This window comes from Neodiprion fabricii, chromosome 4, assembly GCF_021155785.1.
Source record: "Neodiprion fabricii isolate iyNeoFabr1 chromosome 4, iyNeoFabr1.1, whole genome shotgun sequence".
NCBI lineage: Eukaryota > Metazoa > Arthropoda > Insecta > Hymenoptera > Diprionidae > Neodiprion > Neodiprion fabricii.
In genome coordinates, this window is record NC_060242.1 from 33,788,805 (window position 1) to 33,814,700 (window position 25,896).

At 38.1% G+C, this 25,896-nt stretch overlaps 2 protein-coding genes across 3 annotated transcripts; both read right to left on the reverse strand.

Moving 5' to 3' along the window:
• Positions 1–2,192: 2,192 nt before the first annotated feature.
• Positions 2,193–8,524, reverse strand: LOC124181406 (fatty acyl-CoA reductase wat-like). 2 transcript variants are annotated; one of them, XM_046567968.1, is made up of 9 exons: positions 8,436–8,524; positions 7,830–8,002; positions 6,551–6,644; positions 6,135–6,380; positions 5,899–6,044; positions 5,426–5,728; positions 5,055–5,336; positions 4,651–4,908; positions 2,193–3,608 (listed from the first exon to the last, which is right to left on the reverse strand). In XM_046567968.1, exons 2-9 carry the CDS (start codon positions 7,985–7,987, stop codon positions 3,515–3,517), a joined length of 1,581 nt encoding a protein of 526 aa, XP_046423924.1. In that variant the 5' UTR covers positions 7,988–8,002; positions 8,436–8,524; the 3' UTR covers positions 2,193–3,514. The 2 variants fall into 2 exon arrangements, with proteins under 2 accessions (XP_046423924.1, XP_046423925.1); XM_046567969.1 differs by lacking the exons at positions 7,830–8,002; positions 8,436–8,524 and adding an exon at positions 6,740–6,952.
• A 9,731-nt stretch (positions 8,525–18,255) lies between these two features.
• Positions 18,256–24,351, reverse strand: LOC124181408 (fatty acyl-CoA reductase wat-like). Its single transcript, XM_046567970.1, has 9 exons — positions 24,296–24,351; positions 23,580–23,752; positions 20,722–20,815; positions 20,341–20,586; positions 20,105–20,250; positions 19,632–19,934; positions 19,261–19,542; positions 18,857–19,114; positions 18,256–18,548 (listed from the first exon to the last, which is right to left on the reverse strand). The coding sequence occupies exons 2-9, from the start codon at positions 23,735–23,737 to the stop codon at positions 18,458–18,460; spliced, it is 1,578 nt and encodes a 525-aa protein (XP_046423926.1). The 5' UTR covers positions 23,738–23,752; positions 24,296–24,351; the 3' UTR covers positions 18,256–18,457.
• Positions 24,352–25,896: the final 1,545 nt, after the last annotated feature.

Consider the following 25,896-nt stretch of genomic DNA (forward strand, 5'->3'; position numbering starts at 1 on the left):
CGAGCCTGTACTGGTTTCTAATCAGGTCGTCTGATGATTTCGATCACGGCTTTGGAAGCCATTTCGAATTTCATTAAAATTTTCCAAATTTTTCAGACACCACGGATGCAGAAGATCGAAATATATCATATATTGGCCTAAAATTCCGCAAGGATTCGAGTCGCTCGAAATTATTTGTCGTAACTACAAATTCTGCACCGCAAACGTAATTATCCGCCACGATGAGCCGTGTTTTACAGAAATTGATAACCAACAAAAGGACAGATATCTGAAACTTGCATATTTTTTTATTTGGACACCATGCGCATCGTGATTCAATTACAGACAGTAATTTCGCCCTCCGTCAAGGGTGAAGGGTACACTGCATCCCGAAAAGAATTCTTTCTGTACGGCTATACACTTACAGCCGAGGGGCTGCTCACTCGCGGATTCGGTGACACGACGATTTCCGAAAGGAATCGGTTTCTTGTGATTTAGACTGTGATTCCCGTGATCTCCGAATCAATGAGATTACCTATTATTCCAACGATTAAAAGTGATTTTCAGGTGTTGCAAATCATTGATTTTTAGACTCTCGAGAAATGAATATTGATTAATTGTTATAGATTAACAATAATTAATTTACGATCGGGGATACGTGGATACTCAATCAATAACAGAGATTATTAAAGAAATTAGAATAATTTTTTTATCTTCTCGTAAACATTTAAAATTTTTTCATTTGTAATAGGGGATGATATCGAGAATGTATCTATGTCTATGAATATATTTATACTTTAAGAATTCATGAGAAAATCAGGAATCATGCGATTCGAGTGATTTCCAGCGACGTTTAGCGATTGCCTGTCTGATTTTGGATGAAATAGTCCAATGATTTCTCAAGTGAGCAGCCCCTCGCTCACAGCTTTGAAACGCACTTGACTGCCGCCACGCCTCCAACATCAGCGATTTTCTTTCGCATCGACAAACGAATTGACAAAGCAACGAGTTTTTCTACCTACCTCGCTGAATCCGCCTCCCATTCAAACATCGGCAAACAATGTTTATTATGTAATTACATCGCGACAATCCACGATTCCTCGTTCAGCACCGCGTTTTCTTCGGCAGAGTTAACAGAAGAGCTGTTTGCAAACGAACACTTGGTAGGAAAAGACGCGGCACCTATTCGCCACTACCTGCACGTGCCGTCGCCTATATTTACGTTGCAATTACATACCTATGTAAATATACAGACGGGCGGGGCACTGCGCCACACGCATCAACCGACAGCCGGAGCACCGTGCTTTCAACTTCGACAGAACTTGGTGCATTGAAGGTGCAGGCGGGGGAACACACCGATTGTGCACGTGTAACGCGTCTTGCAAGCACTGGGTATCGGTATTAGAGTTGGAAGCGTTTAGCCGAAGACAGATGGGACTGCTGACCATTGGTTGGACACCGAGCGAAACCGTAAGAATATAATCATTTGCTGGTCATTTCGGATACTTTCAGTCTGGTTGAAAGCGAAACGCGCCTTGGGAATCCGGACATTCGGCGATTCGTGTCGTATGTATAATATTTGAAATTTTACAGTGAGTTTCTCTGACTTTCAGCCTGTGAAACGATGCGTGCGCCTTGTTCAAGCAACCGGAATTACAGCTTGCGTTTTAGATTAGCACCGTATCTCGTCCACCGAAGTAGGTATGATTGTATTTCGGTGATCCCGGCACGGCCATCCCGAACATTGTTAAAACAATTCGTATTTGATGTTTTCAAAATAAATAATACCTGATGTTTGGGATGACTGGGGCAGGATACCAGGCTCTCGATCTGAACATGCACTGTAACGCCGGTTGCTTGAATAAGGCGCACACATCGTTCCGAAGATGGAGAAACTGTATGACGTATACCTGCAACGCTGTTGACTTTGCTTCGCTTGACTCGATTCACTGGAACCATCCTGCATTGCGACAATTGTGACATTCTTTCGTTTTCCCACACTTTATATTTTTCATCGAAATTTGTCTCTGTACGGATTTCAAATCTGACGTGAGTTACACGTAGCCGAAGAAAGCACGAAAGCTTTTTTCTTCAGCAATTCTTATCTGCTTGATCAACCGCTTAACAGTGCGAATTCAACCGCGTGTTTGAATATACGAAAGTACGTTTTTGCTGCGATACTTGACTCAATGACAATACAAATGACTACTACATTATTGACTACATATTTATTTCCAATATCGTGTCATTGTGTCATTGGTAATTCCGAGAGTAAAATACGTGCCGTAACACTTTTAGCAAGATATTTTTCAATGCATCGTAGATTAAAGACGGAATGGAGAATTCTCACGAACTCTCATACATGTTAGCTCAAAAGATTTCAAATAACTTCATCCGTAGTCAATTTTACTAGATTGGGTCGACTGCCAAACCACCGGCTCTATTTTTTATTATTTGATCCTCGATAGGTCTCGCTTCGGAAACTGAAATTATTTGATACGGTGCTCGCGGTACTTGATGCCTTCCATTTTCCTTTTTCTTCGACACTATTACACCGATTTTGAAGTTGAAACAACTCCAGTTTGAGAAGCGAGATACTCTGTTGCCATAGTTCTTTGACTAGACAATTGATACACTCGTCGTTATTCAGTGACCGATTTGTTGATACAAGAGTACTAGAAAATAGAAATTTGTCACTAATAGAAGTGACGCGACAATCTCGTCTTCGACTCCGTTATAGCCTGTATACTCACAATAAATATCTCTACACGGTACTGCTATCTGCATGAAATAAATGAAATTTTCCATCAGTTTATACGAAATTTAATGTTCCAAAGTTATCTCCGCTGCGTCTCTCGCTTTTCCGGCTGCTACTAGCTGTGACTGAAACCTGGCTCCATTCGCAGATCTCGGACTCCGTTGTCTTGCTACCAGGCTACGTTACCAACCGAACTCAGGTCTATCTCGACGCTTGCTGACTTAAACGTGCACTCTGTCAGTATCTCTTCCGGACAGAAGAGACTCGCTCTTGATGGTGATTCTTCATCTAGATTTCTCTACTTCCTGCTTCCCACGTTTCTATGTTTCTACTTTATTCTATTCTTTTTTCTAACATTGTCTTTGCCGTCTTTCACTCTTCCAATTTTTGTATCCTTCTATCTGTATATTTCTACTCCTGTCTACGTCGTTGTAGTTCTATGTCTCTATTCTGTGCTCCTCTTTACTTTAATTATCGAACTAGGCTAAGTTTTTGGATTTGAGACTCTGTATATAGCTTAATTTTGTATACTTTTCTTGTTATTTCCCAATATGCCTATGGGAAAGATCTTAATAAAAACCATCAAACCATCAAATTACACTAGTGGAAAAATAGGACATACAGAAGTATATGAGAAACTGATTTAAATTCGTGTTTTAGGTGTTGATTCCAGTGCTCTTTGCAATACGTACAAATTCTTCAGATAGACGCATATTAGAAAACCCACGATATACTCAATTTTGGTAATTGAAGTCGTATTGTGGACGAATATAGGAGTTACCATGAACCCAAAAATCTTACGAGTGTCCATAGCAGCCAGAAAATTATTCCCCCCATCACTGTTACTATAGCGTAGTGAGCGATCTGCAACCTGTGAATGGAAACGCAAAATGACATATAAAACAATGCAGTATAATCGTATAATCGTTGCAATATTCGCGAATTATCTCGAAACTCAAACGCGAGGCTAGGCGTCACAATGATACATCGATAATTCTTACTCCGTACTAGAAATGTCATCTCGAAGCCATTTCGATATGTAACATGTTGTTGTTTTGTCGCCGAAGTAGATCGTGCACGACATACATTGGTGTAATGCAAATAGCAAATGCTCAGGCGTACAACAAAGCTGAGGGAACGGACCTTTTGGAGAACACCCCGGAGGACACTAGCGTTACTGGCCACCAAACAAAATTGGAAGCTGGATTGGACACACGTGAATTAACGGACACAGTCCGATAGGATACCGAGATATGAAATGACTTCAAGAAATCCAATCGGACACCAGCGATATTGAACACCGAACTCTCGATTGAAACCAAAATTTCTCAGATGTGGAAAGTCATTGCTAAAGTCTCATTTCTGGACCGATGCGGCAAACGGAAGCTCCAGTATACATATTTTCCTGCAGCAGTACATGTTTAAATTAGAGAAGACGGGATGCGTAATTCAAGGTGAAGGAATATGCACACAGAAATTTTTCTCCACTACGGTATCAGTAACCGAAGTATTTCATCACCTGGAAAATCTTTATAGCGTTGTTAACTGGATATATTGAGTGAACACCGAATACGGAGCTTACATCTTCCGCAATAGGTCTGAGAAATGGACCTATGGCATTACTTTTCCATGTCAGACAAATTTAGGTTTCAATCGAATACTTGTCTATTCAACTCATTGGCCCTTCGAAGTTTATTCGGTTTTAGGTGTCTAATCGGGTTGTGCACAAAGTCGCTGGTATCCAGTCGGACAGTATCGATTAAATCTTGTTGCCCAATCGGTCCGTGTCGAATTAATCTCGTGACCAATACTGCTTCCGGTTTTTTTTTCTATCCAATAACGCTGGTGTCTTATCAAGGGTTGCTGAAACGGATTTCATTTCATTTGCAAAAATCCCAAACGACGTTACATACCTTGCATATCTAACAACTGCTTTAGGTATAGTGTCCAATGGGTCTTTCAAAAGATAAACACGTCCACCACGAACGGAATTGTAGTTGAATTCCTCCCAGTTGAAGTCTTTCATGTTCAACTTGAACTGGTTCTGATCGGCGGGGTTCAACTTCGCCGACAGTCTCAAAACACCGTTGTTACTGAAGCGCCATTGTCGCGTCGCGAAATACGAAATCACGGCGCTGAATTTGTGAATCTTCTTGTAAGCTTTCCATAACCTGTAGACAGACAACGTGACTCATTGAGGTTCCTGCAAACAGTGGATATACGATTGAAATATGTCAAGCCGTTGACAGATCCGAATGTTGTACGGGGATTATAAATTTACCATTTCGCTATCGAAGATTGATGCAATCATACTTACATGGGCTCGCGTCCTATAATGCGGGCCACACTGTCTACAATGAGAGCGGGAAGAAGGTGGAGGAAGATCACGTATATCTTGTGAACCGATTCATACTTGTTGAGTTTGAAGCAGTAGTACCACATACACATCATACTTGGAATTTGCAATCCATATTTTTCTATATGACGCATCAATTCACCCCACCTAAAGGGTTTCTGGCACGATGATACGACGTTGTAGATCGGAGGCTCATCAGTCTCCGGATTCTTCGAACTATCCGCGTTATTGACATTCGTGGTTCTGAAACAGAGTAATTCACCTAATGTTGATATCACACTTTTCCACCGAGGTTTCCATACGCTAAAAGTAAGAAAGCTGCGGGATCTTACCGAGCTTCGGCAATGTCCCATGCGGCGACAATGATGTTGTTGACTACGAAGTCTGCGGGAATGATGTCGGCGATGCCTTCCGGGTCACAGTGAAGAGTCCGTAATAATCCAATCGCAGCCCCGAGCACTACTCCGGTGGGACCGTAGACGTTGTCGATCCAACCAGCGATGGGTTCCTTATAAGTTGCGATTACTATGGACGGCCTGACAATGCAGGCTGGCAGACTATGACTGTTGCGGCGAATGACGTCCTCGGCGACCGCTTTGGTGAAGACGTACGTATTCGGATATTTACCCAAGAGTCTGTAAGTTTGCAGCGAATACGAAAGGAGTAAAGCAATTCAAGTTTCAGGTAAAACTTGATAGACATTTTGTAAGAGACGAATTGAAATATTAATTCTATGTCGGTGCGAGGCTTCGCGCTCGAGCGAATCAGGAGTCAAGATGCATCGGGAGGAAATCGCATGACTTACACCGGCGTGAGGTGTTCGAGGGAGGCGTCATCCAATATCTCCACGAGATCGAGTAACTTGTCCGAGTCGATTGGTGGTGGGTAGAATTTTTCATCGATGGACTCTCGAACGCAGTTCGAGTAGGCTGTTGAGATGTGCACGAATGCCTGCAGTCGGTAGAAGAGGACGAATGAGAGTGAGAAATTTTGATACTGGTGAAAGCAGCGCTGCCGACCGTTGAGCATCGATCAACTCACTCTAAGATTTGGCATTTCCTTGGCGAGTATCAGCATCTCCTTGGTGCCTCTGACGTTGATCTTGGTAGCAATTCGCACGGATTCGTCGAATCGTACGGTGGCTGCACCGTGTATCACGATGTTCGTGGTTCGGAGCAGTTCCCTTTGCTCCGGCGCCAAACCCAAACCGATCTCCCCCACGTCACCCTCGATCAACCTGACTTTTCGAGCAAATCCAGGCTTCTCTTTCTTCAGTCGGTCGAAAATCTGCAATGGAAACAACGAGGTAATTCTAATTTCCTCCCACAATATTCCTTACTCAACGTTGAAGGACAACGTAAATATATTTGTTTATTCATGGGGATTTTGATTCAGCTCTTTGCATACGTGCCAAAATTGAAATAATTTGAGGCCAAAAGTACTTGAAGATAACTCACCAAGTCGTCAAAGAGTTCCGCAAATCTTTCTTGCGGGCTTTTCCCTTTTTTTGCTCGGAGGAGCAGAAACAACGTGCTCACCTCGGGACATGACCTACAAATTATTCAGTCTTAGTTGTCGCTTTGTGTTGATTTTTTCCATATTCTATTGTAGAGCCTAGTTATTAGGGTGGTTCAAAAAAACACTACCTTCTAATTTTTTTCACGCTCCCTTCATGAATGTTTCGAGATGTAAAATAAATGCCACAACGGCAAGGAGGACGTATACAATCAACTTTTAGAGGTCGCTCAATGCGGTCATGGGTCGTTTTTAACGGTTTTGGCTGTTTTTTCATTAAAAAATGATTTCTCTTCTAAAAAGTTCAAATCGAGGTGAATCCAAATTTCTACGTTTCTTCCATATCCGGGTATACTTGAAAAAAATTATAATTGCACTAAGAAACAATTGCGTTGAGTAAACAGCAGAACGCAAAAATATTTCGAGTTTGGGTCTTTTTTCATACTTTTCCCAATATGATTTGATTCTTTCTAGTCTAGATTCGTTCGTTAAGCCTAGGCAAATCGTGGAAAAGTTCCTCAAGAAATAGGATATCTTACCCACCTTTCACCAGTGCCGCAAAAAACTTCATCAAAACCATATTGATGTTGATTCAAAAACGCATCCGTGAAAAAAGGATTAAGTGTAACAAATGGGAAGTGAAGAGTATCTATCGGTGCATCGAGTAACTGTTTGCAATACGGTTTTTTAATGAATTTTGTATGTGGGCGGGACACACTGCCAAAGGCACTGCAGGTTTTGGATTAACGAAATTCATCGAAAGCTGACCGGATGAATTCATTTTAATATTTACTAATAGTGTGATTTTCACCCTGGCATTTTATGATCTATATCGAAAATAAGTGGTCAATTTACTTTGCGTCGAGTGTACTTACATGCCAGTTTATTCTACAAGCTGAATGAAAGGAATCGCACGTAAGCCTCAAGTCTAGATCTTAGAGTTAGAGAAACAATATAATTACGTATTTCACAACTCAATCTTGACATCTCATAAGATTGCACCTGCTATAAAACTCATTCAACGAGGTCTAGAGTCAAAGGAGTCATCATGAGCAGGAAACCTTTTCTCAGTCATATTAATGACCAGGAAACCTTTTCTCAGTCATATTAATGACCAGGTTAACCGAACGAGGAAATTACGAATCAGAAAATTGGCAACAGCTGGTACTACGCAATATTTTCACTCTTCTCGTATTACCAAAATTTAATGTCCTGACTTACCGCAGTATCCGCTCTGTCAGAAGTTTTCCTAAAAAACCGGCACCTCCAGTGAGAAGGATATTCGTGTGTGCATAAAAACTTGCAACTTCACTGGGACCCGTGGCCTGATCGGATGCAGAGTCCGACAGCATGTCTTGAATATACGAAGCTTGAGACATCTGAACGAGAAATCCCTAACGAATAAAAACAGAACAATATTTGCAAGTGCGAACTTTCTATATGTCGATTTCGTTTTTTCAACCACATGGTTTTGTACGTCGACCATAAGTGTACGAATAGAGTTTTCGTTCCAGTGATCACGTAGCTTACGGTCGGTTGAATCAGCAGAAAAGTCAAATTATATAGTTCGCTGCGCCTGTTTATCAATTTCAATTTTTGTCGCACCAGAAAACTGTGTGGAAAGTAAGACAGCTACAAACTACTCATTAGACGCGAAACATTAAAATGCTAGGTTATACATACAATTTGGAACAGTAAATTCTTTAAAAATTCCCCCACTCCCTTAACGAAATAATAATTCTTTTTAATTCGTTGTCACTTGAACGCAACCAACACATTAAAATTATAAATAAGTACGGTGAAATGACTGAAATCGTCCCGACATACCAGAGTAGCGATCAAAGAAGTAAACAGCTAGAGAAACACCTCGAAACTGAACCATACGCCGAGCAGCTCAATGTGTAACTAAGGATCAACGACGGAAGCCATGCCACGGCTGTAAAATATTCAACTGCTCGTAGCGACCTTTTACTCTTAGAAACTTAGCCTTGCTAACGAGGGTCGCTTACCATCAATTCCAGTAAAATTTTAGCTCCATGATCGACGCGCTGTACTAGCGTCCTTATGGAAGTGGAGAACGTGCTGTAAAAATACTTAGATTACAGCTTAGCTGATGTTTCCTTATTTTTATTTTTTTATTGTAGTTCCCGTCGGAAGGAAAACTCGTATGATAGTTATATTCCCAGGTATTCCAGGGACTCTTCATATTTCAATTAAAAACATGTTTGTAGCACGCGAAGCATGGTAGATAGATATGAGGCACATGATTGTTATCACTTCGAAAGTCATTCTGTTTTTGGATTTTTTAAATTATTTGAATTCGATTTTAATTTTCTACAATTTTTTTGAAACGATTCTATTGATCGAGACAATTCAAAAATCTGGATAAATTCTGGAAAATTGTGGCTCAAGCATCAAAATTTTTAAGCTTGGGTCCGGAGCGGGGAGATTTTTCCGTCTTACTGTTTTCAAGCTTTTTCCGAACAAAAGCGTTCAAAAAATGAAAAGCTGTAGTCATTTTACTACGGATGGGCTGTATACAAAGGAAATTGAACCTCGAATAGCTTTAAATACTAAATTCTGTGTGATGCGCACTATTCGGTATTTGTGCAAGTAATTTATCAAATTTTTATCGAAAGTGCAGGACGCAAACGATTCGCCATATTTTTAAAAGAAACCATAAAAATCACTTCGTTTCCAAGCACCAAATTGTCATATTATAAGTTTTCCTACATCTGTACGCATTGGAGATGAACGATGAATTTTCAAATATTCGTATCAATCGAGTGAAGAATTGCTGATAGTAGCAGTAGACAAAAAAGACAAATTATTATTTGTGAAAAACATTTCACTATTTATTTTGTCATGTCCCGATTCAGGAAAATCGTACTTTCCGAAGATTGTTAAAAAAATTGGCGTCAAGTCTCCTGATATCCAGTTGAATATCGATTTGACCTATCACCTTATGAATATGTATTCGTCTCCATGGAAGGTTGGTTGATTCAAATAACTTTGTATCATCTCCTTTCCGCGGTGGACGTTCATGAACATGATTGGGCGCTGACGATGCTTCGTGGATCATTCGAAATCGTAAAAACAGAGAGTCAATAAAAATATAATAAATATAGCGAAACCGCATGAGTTGGACGATTTACATAAACAGAACCATTTAATTAATTCACACGCAACGCTTATAGTTGCGTAAACGGCTATTCAAATTAATCGGCACGACATTACCAGAGCTGAATCGGATCGTCATGCTTATAAAAATAAGAATGTAAATTACTATTTATCGACCGGAATTCAGATTCTTAGAGCTATAGCTGATAAAATCTATCCATGGCCTATATACTGTGTTCGGACGTTTAAAAATCAAAGCACAGTTCGACTGACGCTGTAACGATCCCGATAGAGCGTTTACAACAAATTCATATTAGTTTTCTAGGTTCACCTCTTGAACCTACAAGTTAAGGATAAATATCTCGGTTTGCAATAAACTTTCAGTCCTCGCCTTGAGTACGGAAGTGAAGACGAATGCGCAGATATGTTAGTAACAATTGACGTATACTTAACTACGATCTGTGATCTTACAATAAAATTGTATAACGAGTATACGCAATTGGTCACAGAAGTCTACCGTTTTAAAATCACGCCATGGATATCCAAATGAGCGATCTCGCTGTAATATCAGCTTAGGCTACCATAAATTGCCGAACGAGTACCGACTTTGCAATAAAAGAAGCACTGCCTGCAATATTAGGTAACTGTCAGCTCTGGTCTTTAGTGTGTTGATAATTGGTGGGTAAATCCTGAAATGGTGCGCCGACACACTGACACTAACATTGGTATAATAATAATTGGTATTTTGCTGAGAGTTTATTTTACGCAAATGAAAATGAACGAAGTATTTACAAAAGAAATAAAGAGAGTCAAGGAAATCAAGATAATAAAGAAAGTAAAGGAAATGTAAGAAAATAAAGAAAATACAGAAGAAACATAAAAAATTATTCAATAGTCTTTGGCTAATTAACGAAACAAACACTCGGCTATATAAATTGATTAAAGGTAAGTTAATAAACCTGCTAATTATTATTTTATTAAAATATTCCAAGTTATTTATTGTTATGGTCACTTTACGAATTCAGGAGGAGATTCTTTCAGTAGATCGACTTCCCGCTGTTTACAGATTATGCGGTACTGAAATGAGGAGTTCTGGACTGCCTGAATTTTTATGTGTTTATCTGAAATGTTTTATTGTTTTCTATGCATTTTTATAACCAAATCATATTGTAGATATTGATTGATTATTTTGGAAGTTGGTAAGGTTTGAAGTTGTCTTATCTATGGTGCAAATGGTTTTATTCTATTATTATTATTATTATTATTTCTTATCACGTATTTCAAGTAATAAGTATTTTTCTTTGCAAAGGATACGCGTCGACAAGATCGATCGCTGTTGAGAAGCTTCTCCGACCTTCTATAAGCTTCTATGACCTTCGACTAACTCCGATAGGGAACATCGTTCCTGCAAAAAAAAGAAAAAAAAAAAAAATAAGGGAAGACCGGGGCTAGAAGTTACACTTTTTACAAAAAATCAAATTTCACACAATGTATAGATACGAATTCATCCCTAGTTGATGTGACTTTAGGTTGACTGTCAAATATTATTTCTGCGACAGAACTAATTGGATATCGAAAATCGTTCTTGAGATATGCATTTTTTTTTTAAACCTGAATAGACTGTCACATCTTACCACGGTCTGGGGCAAAAAGTTACGGCCCTGGGGTAAATTGTTAAATAGTTTTTTTTCTGTGGTTTAAGAGGAAGTTAACCCTATTCTTGCCTTCACAATAAAACGCAACAAGTGCGATTATGAATAATAATCTTTATTTATTAAAAATAACAAACACTCGAGATTTCGAGAAAACAAAGCTTAATTCGATCAAAAACAAATCATTTTCTTCGTTTTATACTTAAATCGAAAAGGAAATCGAATTTTATAAGGACAGAGTTTCATTTTATTTTATTTTTTACTACAAGAATCCATCTTAAAAAATAAATTTCGGAAAAATACTACACGTACTCACTGCAGCGGCGCAAAATTTGTTTCTTACGTTAGAACATAGCTTTTTTAGTTTAAACCGTGGCACCATCTTCCATAGTTCAGAAATAATAACCGTTGTAACAACCTATCCCTGTAACTTCTAGCCCCGGTCTCCCCTACTCTACGTTTTAACAGAATGATTTCAAGACACCGAGCTTACTTCTACAAAAAGTGAAGCCTAATTTACTCTCGCTTCCGGGGCGGCACAAATCACTTGAATGCACTATTCGAACGAATAATTTTAAACTTGCTTCAATAGTTCTTCGGCAAAGTCGAACTCTGCGTTTCAAAATATTTTGCAAGGGAAACAGGCAACGTGGAATTATTTTTCTACCGAAGCAAATTAACAGGCAGCGAAATTGAAAGGTGGGAAACATGCTTTTATTGGGAAATACGTGTGATCAGTTTGAGTCTGAAACAAAGCTGTTTTTACAATAACACGGGTTGGCTCATTGTCAGCAGTCTTATTCATTTTCAGGTATATGAAAGCACTTATACGTCTTTTATTGTTGATGGCCACTAAATTATAACAGGGGGCAATACGGGTGATTTCACGCAACAATACGATACTTATTATCAATTCCCATGATACGTAAACAAGTCCAGGCTACTTTGAAGCAGCTGCAGACAATTAACATGTAATTCATTATACAATCTAAGGTTAAATGTAGCACTACTTCCGGTGGGGGTATTTGAATAATTCACAGAGAACAGCTTGGAAAGTGAAAACGCAAAGCTCAATCCCCCGAACGACCTAATTTCAAGCTTAGTTCAAGAAAATGTGATTGAAGTTCGGATCGTTCGTCAAACGATTTTTCTTATTAAAAATGGTTTTCATTCATTTTAATGTATGTAGATGGAATAGCCAGTCGTGTTAAAGTGAAAATAATTTTTTTTTTTTTACTTCAACAGCTTCCTGAATAATCCATAAAAAGTATCAATAATGCATAAAACAATTCGACTGTCCCGCAGGATTGAATTATCAGCCTTGGGTTTATGATCTTAACACACGATATGGTAATTAAATTCAGATTTTTAAAACGACAGGAGCGTTGGCTGAAAAATTTTTGATCGGTTATCGCTCATCCATTGACTGCTCCCAGCATTTTGAAAATCTGATTTCAATTACCATATCGCGTAAACCCAAAACTGATAGTTCGATTCCTGAGTACAGTTCAATCGTTTGTGTGTTATTACTACTTTCATAATTATTCGGCGATATTTGGCGATGAAAAATTTTACGCCCACTTTCTGACGAATCGACATTTCGTCTACATTCATCAGGATACGAGAAGAAGGTTTGAAGTAAAGCAAAAAACTTCGTTCGGTGAACGATCCAAGCTTCGTCCACTTTGAATTTACATCGTACATACATATATGTAAATTTCTAGACTGGCGAGGGCAATGGTCCATAGGGCCCATGAGTAAAATCATCGGGCGAAACCACAAACAATATGTCAAAATAGATGGACCTATATCGAATGGTGGGGGGCGTATTTTTCCGTGCAGCGGAACCCAGGGAGTTCTCATTTAACTATTGCCTCCACCCCACAGCAGCCATTGCACAGGGAATGCATTCAAAATTCAAAACAACAGATAGATGAGAATCTTTGTAATACAAAAATACAATGAATCTCACAATCAACTAAGGTCCAGATTCATCAGTTTCAAGCCATTGTATTCCGAATCAAGAAAGATGTGCTATCCCTGCATGTTAATTTACTGTACTACTCATTTTGAGATGATGAGACTTGTAATTAAAATATTGCTCGTCAAATTTTTTCTCAATTCTATTGTTGCAAAGCACTGTTACAAAATGTCGCTAGATTATCATATTAACAAAAAAAAGAAATGTGTTAAAAATTGATCGAGTAGGAATTTTTATTGCCATTGCAAATGGATCGGTTTGGAATCGTTACTTCAATAATTTCATCAAATGCAGACAAGTTATTATCATTCAATAATCGAAATTATAATCTCATACTCAATGAGACTTAAAAATAGGACACCTTAATTACACAGTAGGCTTTTCCTAACTAAATAAGCTCCGTGTATGTTTTCCGTGGAATGAAATAAAACAGCTTAATAAGTAACAGCAGCAAAAAACGCAGTTTACTTGTATTTCAGCTACGGTATCAGTGTTGCCCGGTCATTTTACCCTCAATATATCCCAACGTTACCGAAGACAATAGTTTGAACAGCGTTACTTTATTGTCCGGTATTTGAATTTCTTTTCAAACGTATCGATTGGCCACGTAATCACGTTCACTTTGCGGTTGGCTTCTTGTACTTAGCTTAAGATAAACTTTTGTTGTATGCGTTTTGTATCATGGATTCCTTGAAAGACAGAATCATCCCGATATTTTTGCAGTTCCGTAGACTTAATAATCCGATTGACGTAAGGACTCAACTAATACCGGTTAGTCGTCTCGGCGTTGTCAAGGTTATCCACAAACTTTTAAATGAGAATGTTGACCTTCAGCGACATTCATCTTCACGTATGTGTCGAGCCTTGACTCTGTGCCGATTAGCAGGATAATCTTTCCTCGCTTTTTTTAACGATAATATTTTTAGCTCCGTGCCGTGTATCCTTATGCAGCGCTAAACTGTCAGCATCGTGGTGAAAGCTGCGGTAGCACGGCGAATAGTCAGTCGATCAACATTATTCAGAGCATGAACATATAACGATATGTTTCGATACAATGAAAAATTTGAAAGAACTGATCACATACGATCTTATCATGCTTATTATTCTTATTTCTTCGCAATCTGTTGGGGAATTTATTCACGCATGTATTGTGACTTTTAATTTATAAAAAGAAAAAACGACGGTAAACAAAAAAATCAGACTACTCAATACCGATACAAGTAAAACTTGACACATCTTTCATCGACTACGCATCTAAAAATAAGTGTATAATTGTACACTGTTATGTACTCTCGAAATATACCTACACCTCTTGATTAAATTGTATGACTAGCGATACGTTTGTAATTTCACTTTTCTATGTTGAATTATGCGAATAAAACCACATAGGCTGACCAATTGTAAGACTAAATATTTATATCGTTATATTTCTTTTGTGCTGTTGTTTTATGTATCATTTTAGAAAAGTCACTCAGAAGTAGAAAGTTCGTTACGGGACCTAATACTTCTCATACTTGTGCGAAACTTCTGGTATAAGATCCGATGGTTGTTTCTCTTCATTGTTCGTTTGCTTTTTAAATTCCGACAGGCCGCATTCTTGAGAATATTCTCTAGCGATGTGTGGACAAAGTCTCTGTAATCTTTTTCACATTTGGCATCCATAAAATGTTTTGAATTTAAAGTAGATCCGTGCAACCGTTCCACAAATGATAAAGCCTTAAGCCGTCGATTTGCTGAAAAGGCGTGGAAAAGAAAAGGATTCGTCGTTATCATCAACTTTGACTGTTAATATTTCAGGACTCACTCTATAAATTGTCATCAAATTCACGGAGTGCGGTCAATGTGCGGTCACAGTATTCAAAAATGTCGCAACCATTACCAAAATATCATAATTCAAGAATCTCCCTCGGAATCTCCGGAAGCACTGAGGAGGGTAAGAATATTTGAAAAACGTGGAATGCTTTTTAGATTTGGAACAATGATATAAAAAATCGCCAACCAAATCTAAGAGGGTGAGGGCCGGACCCTAGTTGAATTGATGTGGAATGTCCCATATACTTGCGACGGATTAAGTTCGATTATTGTTTGTTTGTGGAAGGACTAACTCGCCACATAATTTAACGCTCATTCTAAAACAAAAACTTTTTAACACGATTCACCTGAAGTGAACGCTGAATTTCCCTCCTTGATCACGTTCGTTTTGCGAGGAAATGAGCTTTTGGAATAAAAAGTTGGCACTAACCTTTCGTTGATCTTGATGTTTTGGGCTATGGGCGACTGTCCGGTGACTGGACACGACATGAACCGCTCAATAATGTCTTTTTTTGGTAAATGTTGGGATAATGAATGACAATTAAGTGGTTGTTTGATTGATTGATTCTACTCGAAATGCAGATTAAACACAATAACAAGAGGTTTATTCAGAATAAATGGATTACACACAGTAACAATTCAAAATCAATTCAGAATACATGGTTTAGGATAAAAGTGAACGTAGTCATTTGAAATGTATTAATTGACAAAAGGCAAACTTGGCAATCGCTAATATGAATTAGTTTTTATTCGCACACTTTAAATTTCCAGTTAAGAAATGCTTCGCTGAGCGGTTAAAATTTAGAACTTCTATTGCAAGAAGAGAATTCTTGAGAGCCAATGCTCGGCAGACTTGCGGCATTTTGACAAACCCCATGTTTTCTTTATTTACTCAGTTATAGGTACATGCCGTACATAAGATGGGGTCTCATTAGTTCGACCGGCGATTTCTATAGTCGTTCAGGTATGAAAGGTGTAAGAATTTGACCGTGTTCAACGGCATAGTGTCAAGGCTGCCACTTGAATATGTATTTTAAAATACTTAATTATTGTTATTGAAAAAATCAATGCCAGACAGCTATTGCGGTTCCAAAGTCATGGTGAACACTTTCGAAACCCCCCCCCCCCCAAAAAAACAAGCAATTTACGGTATTTTGACAAAGCTGAAATTTATATATGATTTTAGTAGTAATATTTTAAGCTCATATTTAGCACGGCAGATATTTTCAACCGAAACGATTTAGTTGAATGAAAAAGTTGGTGAAAATAAATGTACCGTAGTTGACATAATAAATTTTTTTCGAGTCGAATCAATCAAACGCGTCATTTGAACTATGCGGGTGATTTGATTGCAGATTTGTCAGGTCCCAACAATATTAAATTTTTTCAACTCAATGATCCGGTTGACGAAGGGGGTACCTGCGATTCCACGCGTGCAATCGTTTCAACTGAATATTTTTTTGTCGTCAAAGTACTCTGTAAGCCACAGAATAAAATTTCAACCTCTTGAATCAAACTCTACACGTGATTTAGTTTAACCCGTAACTGTTTTTTATTCTTTCCGTTTCAACTTATACATTGTTGAATACGTATGGTTGAATGATCTATTCGGGTCGTTTGTGAGGAACTTGTGATGATTGAAAGGAACAAATCAAGAGTCTCTGCCTAAGCAAATCTACATCTTGCAGGTACTACTTGTTTCGGTGATCCAAGTTAGCGAATATAATTCGATTTGATGATTCAAACGTATGTATCAGTCGAAACAACAACAAAATTGTTTCCAAACAAATAGTCCAATGACTCTAACTACAATCACGAATAGACTGATAAATTTAGATGACTTTGAATGTTTAGTTGGTCGAAAAAAAACCACAAAAGTCCAACGTGTAAAGCATCTGGGAAACCATAAAGGTAATGAAATGCAAATTTTCCGTATGTTGGACCAATTATGTAAGCGAAATATTTATATCGAATAAATATTTTGTTGATTGGATGCATTTCATTCGTTAAATTAACTGTTTCATCGGCTATTTCTTTTGTGCAAAATCTTTTTAACGTCACTGGTCAATAGCTTCGTATTACTAAGATAAATATATCTCGTCATCTAAGTGACCAAAAGATAACCCGAAGTCTGTGCGATAGTTTGACACAGTGGATACAGATGTGCGACTAGATAGGGTGATCCGTCCTCGATTCGAATCTCAAAGAAAATCTCGAGGCGTGTAATCGGAAAATTCGGCGACTAAAAATGCGTTTTATCCGTCTTGCGAATAATTATAAGTTTTTCGCGTCACTGACAACTCTACCAACTGTCGTTGACTGCCGTAATTAGGCCAAGAATTTCAATTTTATTATCGATCAGAACCATTCCAAATGATTGCAGAACTTTCTTTCATTCGTAATTTACCGTACTTCTATCAAAATATATAGTAATCTATTTATAACGTGAGCATTTGGTAATCCAAAGGATGTAAGACGTCCGACAACAAATAAGTTGTTGTTTCAGTTAATGATTGAAGCATTGCACTGAAATAAATATTCAGTTCCGTTGAGTGACGATGAGATTTGATTCAACCAACGGAACATGATCTTGCATTGATTGAACCTTTGGTAAATCAAAACGTAGGATATTCCGATTGACAATATGATTTTCATATTAGCTACATGATACAGGTCGTTCAACTTAATATTTCGTTGACTGTACGTCCTCGTATTTGTGTTGAACAATAATTTAGTCAACAGACGTATTTTTCATTTAGCTCCTGCAACTTACATATTGTTGTAATAACCAAATATTCGTGCTGCCGCCCGTGAACGCCGCATTATTTCATCGAAACGTTTTTTCCTTTTTTGATTCAACAACTTCTTCCTTCCAGCGTAGGAAGATTGAAATGAGATATTTGCAAAATAAACGTTAAAATTCCATTGAGTGACGATAATCAGCAGGCTCTCAATTCTCCGACAGCTCTATTGTATTCACATTGGTTACGCACAACTTTTAATACGTTCATGTACTTTTATTTCTGGAAGTTGAATTATCAATTGATAACTTGGGGGATAGTAGAAAAATAATCAAAAGTAATTCATCTCTGGACTCGGTTTTATTTTGTGCTCCGAATAAATCCTCATTGCAGTATATAAAATGTATTCAAAGTTAATTTTTCTGGCATCGAAGAAAACTAACCTAGTACTCAAGTTTCGTTTGCTTCTTTCGTGTTGAATATGACATTCTTAGATGCTCTGATTGAGCAATTGTTGAGTTATAATGTACATCATGGGAGTTGCTACATGCCCATAAATTTAACAAGAGTCCACAGAAGCCAGAAAATAAAACCACATACCACCGATATTAAAGTGTAGTGAGCTATTCGTAATCTGGAAGTAAAAATGCAAAACGTCAAATCACATAATTCATAAGGGTATAATTTTTGGAATGCATGAAGTCGCTAATTATAACGAAGCCGGAATAACATGTCAATGATAACAATAAATATTTCATGCATGTATCGCATTATAAGAAATTTAATTTTTAACTGAATCATATCAAATTGAAATACGTCATTGTTCTGTTTCACTTTAACAGCATAAGACAAATGCAACATATCAGTGCATTGTTGAAGGTAGTCCTGCAGGCGTATCAATACAAATATAGATTTATAAAAATTGTTAACGAATAAACGAACCTTGCGTATCTAGCAGATGCTTGAGGTAGACTGTCGAATGGGTCTTTCAGAATGTAAAGCCGTAAACCACGAGCGTAATGATAATTGAATTCCTCCCAGCTGAACTTTTCCATGTTCACCTCAAACTGGTTCTGATCGGCGGGGCTCAATTTCGCCGACAGTCTCAAAACACCGTTGTTACTGAAGCGCCATTGTTGCGTCGCGAAGTACGAAATCACGGTGCTGAATTTGTGAATCTTCTTGTAAGCTTTCCATAACCTGTAGACAGACAACGTGACTCATTAAGGTTCCTGCAAACATTGGATATACGATTGAAATATGTCAAGCCGTTGACAGATCCGAATATCGTACGGGGATTATAAATTTACCATTTCGCTATCGAAGATTGATGCAATCATACTTACATGGGCTCGCGTCCTATAATGCGGGCCACACTGTCTACAATGAGAGCGGGAAGAAGGTGGAGGAAGATCACGTATATCTTGTGAACCGATTCATACTTGTTGAGTTTGAAGCAGTAGTACCATATACACATCATGGTTGGAACATTTAATCCATATTCTTCTGTATGACGCATGAGTTCACCCCACGTGTAGGGTTTCTGGCACGATGATACGACGTTGTAGATCGGAGGCTCATCGGTCTCCGGAATCTTCGAACTATCCGCGTTATCGACATTCGTGGTTCTGAAACAGAGTAATTCACCTAATGTTGATATCACACTTTTCCACCGAGGTTTCCATGCGCTAAAAGTAAGGAAGCTGCGGGATCTCACCGAGCTTCGGCGATGTCCCATGCGGCGACAATGATGTTGTTGACTACGAAGTCTGCGGGAATCATGTCGGCGATGCCTTCCGGGTCACAGTGAAGAGTCCGTAATAATCCAATCGCAGCCCCGAGCACTACTCCGGTGGTACCGTAGACGTTGTCGATCCAACCAGTGACGGGTTCCTTATAAGTTGAGATTACTATGGAAGGCCTGACAATGCAGACTGGCAGACTATGACTGTTGCGGCGAATAACGTCCTCGGCGACCGCTTTGGTGAAGACGTACGTATTCGGATATTTACCCAAGAGTCTGTAAGTTTGCAGCGAATACGAAAGGTGTAAAGCAATTCAAGTTTCAGGTAAAACTTGATAGACATTTTGTAAGAGACGAATTGAAATATTAATTCTTTGTCGGTGCGAGGCTTCGCGCTCGAGCGAATCAGGAGTCAAGATGCATCGGGAGGAAATCGCATGACTTACACCGGCGTGAGGTGTTCGAGGGAGGCGTCATCCAATATCTCCACGAGATCGAGTAACTTGTCCGAGTCGATTGGCGGTGGGTAGAATTTTTCATCGATGGACTCTCGAACGCAGTTCGAGTAGGCTGTTGAGATGTGCACGAATGCCTGCAGTCGGTAGAAGAGGACGAATGAGAGTGAGAAATTTTGATACTGGTGAAAGCAGCGCTGCCGACCGTTGAGCATCGATCAACTCACTCTAAGATTTGGCATTTCCTTGGCGAGTATCAGCATCTCCTTGGTGCCTCTGACGTTGATCTTGGTAGCAATTCGCACAGATTCGTCAAATCGTACGGTGGCTGCACCGTGTATCACGATGTTCGTGGTTCGGAGCAGTTCCCTTTGCTTCGGCGCCAAACCCAAACCGATCTCCCCCACGTCTCCCTCGATCAATCTAACTTTTTGAGCAAATCCAGGCTTCTCTCTCTTTAGTCGGTCGAAAACCTGCAACATCTCTTACTTATAGTTGAAAGGTATCTCCAGACGTGCTGGTTCATTTGTGCGGTTTTGATTCAAATATTTGCATACGAATAAAAAATGAAATCAGGTTGAGGTCAGAAGTACTTCAAGGTAACTCACCACGTCCTCGAAAAGTTCCTTAAATCTGTCTTCGGAGCTTTTTCCTTTCTTTGCTCGCAGGAGCACAAACAACATGTTTACGCCTGAGCATGACCTACGAATTTTATTACTTAGTCTCGGTGGTCAATTTATCTTAATCCACAAATATTTCACTTAGAAATGGTTTCATAGTACACTCAACTTGTTCTAGTTGGAAACTGTTTCTCACTAAAGTACATTTTTTTTGTCGACTCGCGTCCCGGACTGTCATACGCGTGTAATGTATTGAAAGCTAAGATTTAGATTGATATAAATTTTGAAAATTCTGTACAGAGGACAGGAACAGCAGTGTTTTCGCGGTTAGTGATGTGAATTAATTGTTCTCGCACAGTGAATTGATATGACATAGACGCTGAGAATCCTATATATAGCAGGTAGAATTTGTAAGATTACAAAGCTAACTTCACGTATCATTTATGTTTCTCGGATGAATACTTGTATAAGTATTTATAAGAATTACAACGATCAATGATTTGTTACAAAAATGCAGAGGACTGCATAGTAATAATTGATAATAGTTGATAACGAAGCTTCGAAACGTATGATTAATAGTTACGAATACAATTTCTAACACAGCAAAAAATTTCAAACACCTGTTTAGCTTCGCAATTTCCATAATTCCTCACCCTTTTTTCATCCAGTATTACAAGTTCTTCCAGTAAATAAATGATGTAACTATTTTCAGATGTTAAGTATAAAATGTCATTGAACGGATTAACGTAATATGAATAACCAATGTAAACGAGTACGGAGCTCTTGTATGGTAATCACTTTTATCACCTTCTGATTTTGCAGTTCGAGGTGTTGAAATATGCGCTTTGGCCTAGCTAAAGAAACGTTTTTGCTGATATAGACGTTCCGATCAGTCCCACCTGTAGAAGGTGTGCAAGTTATTCTAATTGCACGCAAATTTAAAATATTCAATTATCAATAGGTAACGTCTTAACATTTATACGAAGCGATTAATATTTATTGACCAGTGTGTACGGTTTTATATTACATTGTGAAACTGTTTCTCCTTTTGTGATTAGATCATGTTAGCTTTTCAGGAGCACTGTCTCGGTCAAATTGAATTCCATAAATATTTTCCAAATCAACATAAGAAAATGAATACATTCGAAATCAGCCTGAAGGAAATGCATACTTCGCTTTAATATGAAACAATGATATACTTGAAACCCCATAAAATTATAGTAATCTGTATTTTTTGACGTTTATATTTGTATCAGCATCAAACTCGCATCTGCATAAAAATATTTTAGCCTCTTTCTACATTCATTGTAACATCTATAGGTCTATCTAGCTATATATACGGTGTCTCATTTAAGTGGAGTGCCTCAATATCTCGAGAAAACAGGTTTTGCAAAAAATATAACAGACAAAAATTTTAGGGTTTAAAAGGGTGAATAAGATGGTGCTATTGACAAGTATCTTACAATCAGTGAATGCAGTGAGGAGAGGTCGAGGTCGCCTTAGATCCCTTAATAGGAAAGACAAGTCTTACCTGGTAAAATTATAGTTGGCTTAATCAGGTTAATCCAACAAATAAAACGTTATTATATTACCTTTAACGGACACAAATCAAAATACCTCTATTTAACTATCATTTAAGATAATCAATGATCAAAATTAAATTTTGTTAATTTTGAATCATTCGGTTCTATATAAAAGTCTTGTTCAAACCACCTTGCAAAAGTGGCGAGAGTGATTACTAAACGTTATTTTAAAAAATTCGGCTGATTTTAATTTTCAAATAATTGAATTTGATAAAATCATGTATCGTAAGTTACAAGCTTGAAATGAATTCGTAATGATGACTTGGTTTTTGAGATTTCGAACGGCTTTTCAACAGGCTGTACAAAGATTGAAGCTAAAATTTTGTAAGGAATTTAATTAGTCGAAAAATTTGTACACGACCAGTTCCATATTAATGTATACGATTAAGCTGTTACAATTTCAAGAAAAATTACATATTTCCCTTATTATTTGTGAGAAACTTTGATGACGAGGAGGATTTTTTTTAAATTTGATCAAGAGATATCATCGAGTGAATATTTTCTTTTTTTCTTTTCTGCAATCTAGATGTTTTTCAGGTGAAAGCGGTAAAAATCTCACTTCCAAATGAAACATCTTGATGCAGACATATTTCGAGAAGACCGGAGCAAAGCGAGGCACTAGAGGCAAGAAAATAATTATGATTGTGCAAATGATATTTATATTACATCTATTCCTACTCACTCATAATTTTATTGTCAATAAAAATATTCTACTTACCAAGGTGCAAAATTTTTATAAAAATGTACAGAAAATTACTCAGTTAATTCCTGACCACTACACCTTTCCCCGGTCTCCAATTACTAGTGTGCCATTCATATACTACGCCACGCTGCTTTCTTGCATTTGCGTCCCCCCCCCCCCCCCCTCCCCCGCCCCTCGACTAATTTAAATTGTGTCAATATATGATAATGTCAATCGTCCGATCAATAAATAAATAAATATGCATAAAAAAGAACGCTACGTTAAGGTAGCAAAGGTCGTCACAGCGAAGCTAACCCCCCCACGAGAGCGTGCCCTAGTATTCGAATGGCCCCCTAGGAGAACAAGAACGAAATACGAACAATACGAATGAGAGACAAACATAGAAACGGAGCAAATATTATAATCCAAAGATCTTTTCTCAGTTTACGTAGTAGGCTTGGCTTACCCGGCGAGAAAATTAGAAACTGCGTTGGATGTTTCGGAAATTGGATCGTCACTAAATAGCGACAGCTTATATCTTTATTCTCCATACATCGTGAAAATTTTGAGTCGTGACTTACCGCAGTATCCTCTCTATCAAAAGCTTTCCTAAAAACCCGGCACCACCAGTAAGAAAAACGTTGAGATTTGTGTAAAAACTCGACACTTCACCGGGACCGGTGGCGAGATCGAGTTCAGAATCTGACATCATGTCTCGTATATACGCAGCTTGCGACATCTGAACGGGTGATATCTAATGGATGAGAACGAAAGAACATTTCCTAGTACGATTAATTACATGGATCAATTTTTATTTTTTCCATCCCCTAGCGTTACACCAGAGTTTCACGCTCAATGGCCACACTATAGTTCACAGTCATCTTTCGTTTGAAAAAAATAATTGAAGAACAAGATCGTTTTGCAACTAACATTTTTTATTCAAAATACCATTAAACTGTATAAAAACTGAAACAAGCACGAACAGTTAATTAAGCATGAAACATTCTGAGGCATGCCACATAATACTGTGATTACTTGAAACGGCAAACTTTGATAAACGAAGATCCCTAGTGCTGTATGATAATCGTGGAAATCTGTGACGATGATTCGATAACATAAAAGCTACTTTTTTCCCAAAAAATGATCAGCAATTATTTCAATTGCATAAAAGCTTGAGTCAATCTAAAATCTGTTTTAAATAGTTTTCACAAAAATATGCTGATATCAGAGTTAATGCTTCTACAATCAGCTGTGTCGATTATTTTTCAAAATCACAGACATTTTCAAACAGACATACCCAAACAGCGATGGAGGAAGTCAACAGCGAGAGTACCTCTTAGATACTGAACCGTACTGCGAGAAGTTCGAAGTGCAACTGACGAAAACCCGCCGAGTGTCACTCTCCGACTGATTGTTATTCGTAGCCTTATGAAGCCCATTTTCGAATTTCGCCCGGCTTACCCCCCAAATCGGTTCCACATAATTCAAAATGAATTCGTTAATTTTTTCAAATTTTTATCTCAACTCTAACCCGTGCCCCAAAAAGGTTGGATTCCATTCAACTCTTTCAGAGGTACACCCAACAGACACACGATAGTATGATAAACGTTGAGCAAGAGTATAAGCCATAAGTTAAGAAAACGTCGATCACGCACGGATAACACTCTTCATAATGTCCGCCACATAAACGTTATTTTTTCCGTTTATTAACCGATTGTAATAGGTATTGTCCGAAGGTTTTTGAGACGGATATTTTCATGAGTATAATATCAGTCATATTTATACGTTTTAAGTACGTCACTCCGATTCACGTATAATAGTCACCCGGTTGTTGATGTATATGGGATACGTATCTTATACGTATCACATGAAAGTCAAGACTATCACTGGATAAGGGTAGATGAAAATTATTTTTTACTTTTGTCAACCTATTTTAACACGTACTGATAACACGCAAGGTTTTTCATCGCAAATCTATATTAAAACTGTGACGTGAAAAAAAACAGAGATCCGTGGAGAATTGATGATTTTAGATCGATTAGTAAACCTAACGCATTATTTTGTTCTAAAACCTGGGCTCGAACCACGTTCGCTCGCAATGACAGGATTACCTACTACGCTAAACTACGCTGTGGGAAACAATGACTTTATTTGATTCACAATACAATGTACGATCCACACAGACATGACAAATAATACAGTCATTGAAAACTCATCAATAAGATTATAATTTCAGAATTCGCACTAACAATACAATTTTAAATAAATTTACAAGAGCATTTACTTTTCAAATTTAGTAAATTGTTAGATATTCAGTAAATTTACAATGTGACTGTCTGAAATTGAAAATATGGGTACTTATTAGAGACTTAACTTGGTAATTCTTTGGGCATCGCTAAAATCTGATACTATTAAGTATTTTGTATAAAATTTTCACACGCACAATTTGAGGAGATTCACAGGTTCACTTAACGCATGGAGTAAATGAATTCTCTTGCATTAATCGCAAGTTTTTTCTCTCCGTGTAATTAGAAAACTAGGTAAGGCACTACAGAAATATCGATAACTTGTTCTTACTCATTGCAACTACTTTCACAGGGAGAACCAGTACTCCAGTTATAATCCCTGAGCTTCGAAGGATCTTTCACGTTCCTTTCCGTGACATATATTCGTATGTAGAAGAAGCTGGAAACTACAGGGTGCGACCAATTCAACATATTTCACACAAGTATAGCGAATGGCGTGAGGCCTTTGACAATCAAGTCTAGTGTCGGTGAACAAATTTGAATTCGGAGCTGGATCATCGCGTGAAAAAATAGCAATAAGCATTGCACCTGCATGTGGGGCCCAATTTATGTAAATAAACGTACAACATCACTTAAAAAATTACGATAGTTG